The sequence below is a fragment of the Anoplopoma fimbria genome, chromosome 15 (assembly GCF_027596085.1).
Source record: "Anoplopoma fimbria isolate UVic2021 breed Golden Eagle Sablefish chromosome 15, Afim_UVic_2022, whole genome shotgun sequence".
Lineage (NCBI taxonomy): Eukaryota > Metazoa > Chordata > Actinopteri > Perciformes > Anoplopomatidae > Anoplopoma > Anoplopoma fimbria.
In genome coordinates this window covers 24881276-24889112 of record NC_072463.1, presented here as the reverse complement: position 1 = coordinate 24889112, position 7837 = coordinate 24881276, and the positions used below count along the sequence as shown (strand labels likewise).

The 7837-nt window shown below is 37.7% G+C and overlaps 1 protein-coding gene across 3 annotated transcripts in view; it reads left to right on the top strand.

Annotated features, from left to right (window-relative positions):
• Positions 1 to 6418: 6418 nt before the first annotated feature.
• cdin1 (CDAN1 interacting nuclease 1) overlaps positions 6419 to 7837 on the top strand; it is a 54645-nt gene continuing 53226 nt past the window's right edge. The window contains exons 1-2 of one of the 3 annotated variants that reach the window (XM_054614476.1): positions 6419 to 6448; positions 6688 to 6808. In XM_054614476.1, the coding sequence (XP_054470451.1) occupies positions 6708 to 6808 (101 nt within the window). In that variant the 5' untranslated portion in view covers positions 6419 to 6448; positions 6688 to 6707. Of the gene's footprint in view, positions 6449 to 6683; positions 6809 to 7837 lie in introns of those variants that run through there. The other 2 variants (XM_054614475.1, XM_054614477.1) reach the window with 2 other exon arrangements.

Sequence of the window (7837 nt, the reverse complement as noted above, 5' to 3'; positions counted from 1 at the left end):
ATTCTAGTGCTAGCCCCACTGTTTGTGTTATTGTTGTAGGGTGTCAGACACAGGCCCTAACGTTTGCTATGCTATCAGCAGGAGTGTACAAATACAAACACATTTGCCTGAGTTATTGACCTTTATCTCCCCACTTTCTTGACAGCCTTCTCCAGTTATTGACAATACAAACACATGGGACGACGCATAACCTTTCATTTACAGAGCACTCTCTCCCTCTCTCTCTTTTTGTCTCTCTCCCTCGCTCGTTCTTTTCCCTCAGTCTGCGTCTCTCTGCTCTTGCAATTTGTTTAAATAAAATGGGGCAGACAATGGTACTGCTCATTTCTGCCATTTTTCTTTCACTCCAAATTTCAGAGGATAATATCATTAGACCGATACAATGGCTGCTATTCAGCCTTAGATACACAGATATTTCAAGTATTCAATATAGTTTTGACATGCTGACATTAGGGGAGAGGGTTGTTTCCCTATTTGTTTGCTTACAATGTCGATTCCGTCATAAATCTTAGAATCCTAAGGCTACATGTTTGTCTTTAAGATGTTCAAATTACCACAGAAATATACACATGGTCAGTTCAATCAAACAACAATAATATGCAAAGGATGCACAAATAAAAATCATTTTGAAAAACTAATATATACTGTTGAAAAATAAATATTTGCAGTGTATATGTATGTATATATACATAGTATATATGTTTAAACACACAGAAAAATATGTAGAGAGTAGTTTTATTTATGCAGAATGAGGGCAACATAATTATTCTGAAAATGGGACTGAATCCATAAACCCATAATAAACAGAATAATTTACTGCATCACAATACAGCGTTGAATAACAATAGTCATAAAAATCCACTAGTATTCCACTAATGATTCTCTGCCAGGATTTATTGTGTTTTTTCAATGTGTGTCCTCTTGCATTTCAGCGTGAAAAATAGCATACATAAAATACGGGTGTCCCCACCAGTCAGCCCCTCTGCAGGTACTTCAGAGCCCCAAAATTAAATTTTAAACAATCCAGACCAGTGTTTGGTGACCATGGTTAATCATCAAGAAACAAAGACATCAAACAATATTTGATAATGAGAAAAATGCCTCCAGGATATTAGGGGATGGGGGGAGAGCACAGCGTGAGCCTCGGCAGCAGAGCTAGGTAGAGAGGCCAGACCAGACACAAGCCGCATTCACATGTCTGTGTGTGGTGATGGTGGGTGTCTGTGTGTGTCAGACACACAAAAAACCCACACACGCACGGATACACGCGCCAACTTCTATGTCACGCACATACACACGTGTATGCAACCACTGTACACACACACACACACACACACACACACACACACACACACACACACACACACACACACACACACACACACACACACACACACACACACACACACTCTTATGGAGTTAAAAAGCCATTAAAACATTGCCTCTTTTTTTAAAGTTCATGACGAGATAATTAGAATTCAGTGTATGGAGCCAGTGGTGAGATTACAGCTTTGTGAAATTGTGCTTCATTTTGAACTTGCATCACGCCTCAACCCAATTATCTGCAGTTAAAATGGCTTAGTGAGGCTCCAAACTGTGACTGACAAAAAAAATACAGACGAGCCAAAAAAGTTTTCTTTATAGATAAAAGTGATTATATTGCCCAAATGTTTTCTAAAAGGCGAGACTTCTATTTGATGTATCATTCAAACCAAATCTGATTACATTTGGATGATATTAATGTATCTTAAAAGTGTATTCACATACTTCATAATTCTTTAAATTAATTAATTAAAATAACACATAATTCTTTAAAAAAAAACTAAAATTTATACTTTCACTAATACATGTAACAGAATGGTTTAATTTTCCATCAGGTAATTAGTGCTACCTAAAATAAGAAGTTAGACAGGGGAAAGGAAGGGGGGATGAGTGTTGGGTAATGAGGAGAACGTTTTAGTTTTTTCCTCTTCCTTTGTCATGCTGTTGGGTTATCCTTGATTGACGCAGCGTTAACGGTCTGGCCAAATCGAGGCAGATCCAGCAGCCTAGGTCGAACGGCAGCATGTGCAGCCACCTCGGACATGCAAATTGCACCCAGGCAACCCGTTGACTATGATTAATGAGTCTGGGCTGCTGCCTTTGTTTCCTCGTGCAGCCATTTAGAGTGAAATACGATCCCAAAATATTATATAAAATAATCCCCTGTTAATCTAGTAAATTTGTTCACATTGCACATGTTTTTTTTGTGCAATTTACAGCCAAAGGTGTGCATATGCATTTGATCGTGCATGTCTGTGTGTGTGTGTGTGTGTGTGTGTGTGTGTGTGTGTGTGTGTGTGTGTGTGTGTGTGTGTGTGTGTTATTGGGGTGAGCACAATTGCATTTAATTACATGTCCTGTAATTAAATTCATTAAAGGATAATAAAATAAATGGAAGAAACAGCTTTGAGAGCTTGGGTGAAACACATGTGTCTTGTCTCCCGTGATGTAAAATATGGATGTGGGATTTTCAGGGGCAGTCATGCTGTTCAGGGGGGAATGGATGAATCCGATACCTTGCTAATACTACAGGCATTTCCTGGTTATGGCTTGCCTCATGTTTAAACTGTGATTTTTAGAGCTCAGATCCCAGACTCCCTGAAGATTGGAGAGCAATTCTGTGGTGCAGAGGAGTGAAGTCACTGACTTCACATATGGAAAAAAAAGAAACATTATGACAGTATTGCTGACGTTCCAGTGTAACAAAACGCTCTCTATGTATGGTGAGTAATATCACTGGATATGGTAAGGAGGGACTAATGTGCCAGACATGGGAGGGCTAGCAATTTCCTTAAACTGTGTGATGAGTAAAGGAAATTACACAACCTCACAAATCTTACATCCATCTACTGGAGATGCTGTCGATAAAAAGCTATTCCTCAAGCACACACACATTTTCCCTCTGCTGCAAGCAAAATGTAAATGTTTCCCGAGCATTAAGGTATATAAGTGCCATTAGTGGCACAGTGCTTAGCACTACAATGGTGTGCCGAGAGCAGTGGAGCAGAGATCAGTGCGGCGTCTCCTGGATATCAGAGGGAGACATCCTTTGTAAATTCATCTCCCACTGTGAGCAGGCTTCACAGCTGGTTAACGGCACTGTGTGTACCACTGCCCTGTTTACACACAGCCTCCAAAGCACACCCTGCAACCTTCCCCAGTATCCCCTCCATCTCCTCGCCATCTCCTTCAGCCCTCATCACAGCCCACTGTGGCTCTCATAGCCATCAAAGATGCACACAAACTGATTCAATGCAAGGGTGTGTGCGCGCACATACACACATACACACACACACACACACACACACACACACACACACACACACACACACACACACACACACACACACACACACACACACACACACACACACACACACACACGAGTAGACACCTACACACAACAAAAATCTCTGATCCCCTCGCTTTTGAGGCCATTACAGTACACTGCCTTCCAACCCCTTCTCTGATTTTTATCTTTTTATACCATCACATTACACTGATCCTTTTATACCTATTACACACGCGGCTCCCCACCAAACCCCCCTGATCCTCTGATACCTAGATGAGTAAACTGCTCCTCCTGCCCCTGACCTCAGCCCTTTGTAGCAATCAGACCAGACTTCCTCAGAGGCCCTGATCTTATCTGGCCATACCAATCCCACTACACAGCTCCCTTTTGTAGCAAGCCCAGAGCACTGAGCCCTTTCAGATCCAGGGACTGTGCTGGTGCACACACAGCCCGAGACCTCAGCTCATCTCAGACATCATACTACACTGCCCAACAACAATGAGCTCTATTTTCTGATGCACCACAGGTCAGATAGAGCCTTTCTGCTCACCGCTGCATTGTTCCCCCACAATGGAGGAAATCAGCAATGTTATTGTCAAAAGAATGTTTGACTCTAGCACCGAATGGTTTGATGTCGTCATAGGCTTGCAGACAGTAATGCCAATTTGAGTTGAGATTTTTGCATATTTTAAGACTAATTATCTGTGGGGATGAATATGTTTCATTTTTGAAGAAAAAAAAAAAAGGGGAAAATCTGACACTCACCATAAAAAGAATTCCCTGCATTGGTCTTTTAAGATAGAAGGTTAAAAAATAAAATCTATTAGGGTAGACTGAGATTTAGCACTGTTCAGAGACTAATTACACAACAATGCCATTGTAAAATTATATGGATCTCAAGGGATGTATTTGACAAATTAGGTCTTAAAAGATTTTAGTCCTATCTAAGTGACATCTAAAATCAACACTCCAGTCAGAGGCGTCCATATGGTTCAGTGGGAAATAAAGAAACACACTGAATTAATAATTGACTATTGATTATTTTCCCTCAAATATCAGTTTGCATTTGTAACTATTAGATAGCTATTTCCATTGAAATGCAAGAAGTTTGGAGTAACAAATGTTAAAACTGTATCCTTAATAAATTCAACAGTAGTCTTGTATTTTGTACAAATCTTTTCTACAGTAGTACATCATCATCCTTGGCCTCATTTACATATTTCTGCCGGGGGCATTTAAAGCACTACCTTCACTGGTTAGGTGAAAGGTGTTGATATTTCTGGGGACCCACAGCTGGAGATGGCGCACTAAAATAATAATAATAATGAAGGAAAGCCCAGACCACTATTCTCTCAGGGAGCGGAATTCCTGCCTGCAAAGGTGACACAGCATTAATATACACATTAATGCTGTGTCACCGCAGTGTCATTTTGTAGACTTTAAAAAAATCACCAATGCAATTAAATGGAAACTAATCAGTTTTATCAGCAGTTTTTAAATATTATATGTTGGAAGTGTAACAAAATAAAATTGCATTAATGATGACATTTTTTTTTTATCAGGGCCACTCTGTTAGATTTGCAATTGCTTCAATTTTAAGAATGAGGCAAGAATTAACAAGAGCCTAAACTGAAGTTGAATTAAGCTCCATGAAAACCAGGGGAACATATATGGATGGGGCTTTGCTACTTGATCTTTGAATGAAGTTTATTTAAAATGTATATAGAAGCCCTATGTTTTAAGTTGAATTGGCTGAAGTAGCATGCTCGAATAAAAAATAAAAAAAGTCTCATTTGAGAGGCACCATCTCTCAAAGCAGACTGCAGAGAGCTTATTTTGTCTATTTTGTCACACTGAGTGCAACAAAAATATATGCAATGTCAGAACTAAAGCTGTCGTTAAACTATGACATTATTGACGCCGGGTTTTCTCGTCAGCTGTACAGTACCAGTCAAAAGTTTGGACACACCTTCTCTTTGAAGAATCTAAAATATAAAACATATTCTGGTTTGTTGAGCATTTGTTTGTTTACCACATAATTCCATATGTGTTCCTTCATAGTTTGGATGTCTTCAATATTAATCTACAATGTAGAAAAAATTAGAATAAAAATAAAGAAAAACCATTGAATGAGAAGGTGTGTCCAAACTTTTGACTGGTACTGTATATATATATAAATAAATAAAATAATAAATATATATTTATATAAATAAATATATATATATATATATATATATATATATATATATATATATATAGTACCAGTCAAAAGTCTGGACACACCTTCTCATTCAACTACTTTGAAGAATCTAAAATATAAAACATATTCTGGTTTGTTGAGCATTTGTTTGTTTACCACATAATTCCATGTGTTCCTTCATAGTTTGGATTTCTTCATTATTAATCTACTATGTAGAAAAAAATTAGAATAAAAATAAAGAAAAACCATTGAATGAGAAGGTGTGTCCAAACTTTTGACTGGTACACACTCATATATATATATATATATATATATATATATATATATATATATATATATATATATATATATATATATTCAACTACTTTGAAGAATCTAAAAAAAGAATCTAAAATATAAAAATATAAAACATATTCTGGTTTGTTGAGCATTTGTTTGTTTACCACATAATTCCTTCATAGTTTGGATGTCTTCAATATTAATCTACAATGTAGAAAAAAATTAAAATAAAGAAAAAACATTGAATGAGAAGGTGTGTCCAAACTTTTGACTGGTACTGTATTTACCTGTATTTACTACACTCACATACGAGAACGACGCTCCCTTCTCTCTCTCTTTCTCTGTGCCTACTGCCAAAAAATCCTCTCCCTCCCTATTAAAAATGATTTCATCTTTTATGTCTCCTGCAGGACTTTAGGGTAGTCAACCAGCTCTGCAGCAGAGCACCAGACTGTGAGTCCAGCGATGCTTCTGCACCTCCGCCTTCCTACTACCGAGTAACCAATCACCTGCTGTTATACTCAGCCTCGATGACGTATGGACCAATCAAACCGCTGCTCACACCAGAGTCACCGCTTCAACTTCCTAGCGGGAAGCCGCTACCAGGAAGTGTCCACAGGCAGCAGGAATCAATGGTAAACAACCAGTTTTACATGATATTTATCGCTCTACACTCGTATTTGACAACACGATGCATGCAGTAGTCCTTTCAGTACACTTTCGGGGAGTAGAGAACATATTTTATTTTATGATAAGCGTTTGATGTGACGCGTTAGCCACAATATAAAGCTACGATAGGTGTTCCAGCTGTTTCTTTTGACAGCTGTTTGTTTACCTCCTGAACTGAACTCTCCCTCCGTGTTTGCACAGATAGACAGTAGTAATCATATCAACATGAAGCTGTCCCGAGCTGAATATAAAGAGATCGTAAGATGGATTGATCAACTGAGACCAACCCGCCAACGTATGAAGACACTGAAGGAAAGATTCCCAAAGTAAGTGTTTACACTGGATCTATACTGAGCTTCCTCCATGTGCAGATGCATTGTGGGTAAATTAGCTGCTGTAAGTGTGTGTTTATATATTGCAGAGGATGAAAACGAGAAACTGTACATTGTGAATCAATGATTAATGTCCAAAATACAATACAACACATTTGAATTGTTTGCTAGGAAATTTGTGCTGATACATTACATTACATTACATTACAGTCATTTAGCAGACGCTTTTATCCAAAGCGGGTGACTAGTATTCAAGAGAACTACTAGTCACCAGAAGTCATAAGTGCATCTCCTTTCTTAAACAAGCATCTTAAAGCATAAACCAGAGCAAAAGTATAGTGCAGAGGCAAGTTACTACGAAAACAATAATTGCAACAGACTAATCCGAATATAATAAGTGCTACAAACTACTACGAATAGGATAAGTGCAGTAAACAAATACAAATTCAATAAGTGCAGCGAACTGATATGAATACAGTAAGTGCAACAACTAATACGAGTGCAATAAGTGCTACGAGGAAGGCTCAGGGTAGTACTTCATGAAGAGGTGAGTTTTCAGCCTGCGCCTAAATAGTATTTAGTTTTAATTAGGGGTGGACTATTATTCGGTATTATCTGTTATTGACTTTAAGTGAAATCTTATTGTGATGATATCATAGTCCCGTGTCATCATTCCATTAAAATTTGCTGATTAAATTAATGTTTCTTAGCAATTTGTTATTAAACGTTATACTGAAAAATTGTTGAAAATGTGTCTTAAATGTGAAACAGTTGAACATATTTATGCATTATATCATTGTGTTGAACATCCTTTTTATAAATTTACTTGTAATTTTCCATGTGTGAATGCATTGTGGGTAAGTGTGTGTTTATATATTGCAGAGGATGAAAACGAGAAACTGTACATTGTGAATCAATGATTAATGCACAAAATACAAATGCAATTAGATAATAATTTACATACATAAAAGCACAATTAAGTGATGACTTTACCATCTGTCTATCAACTCCCGATAGCAGCAT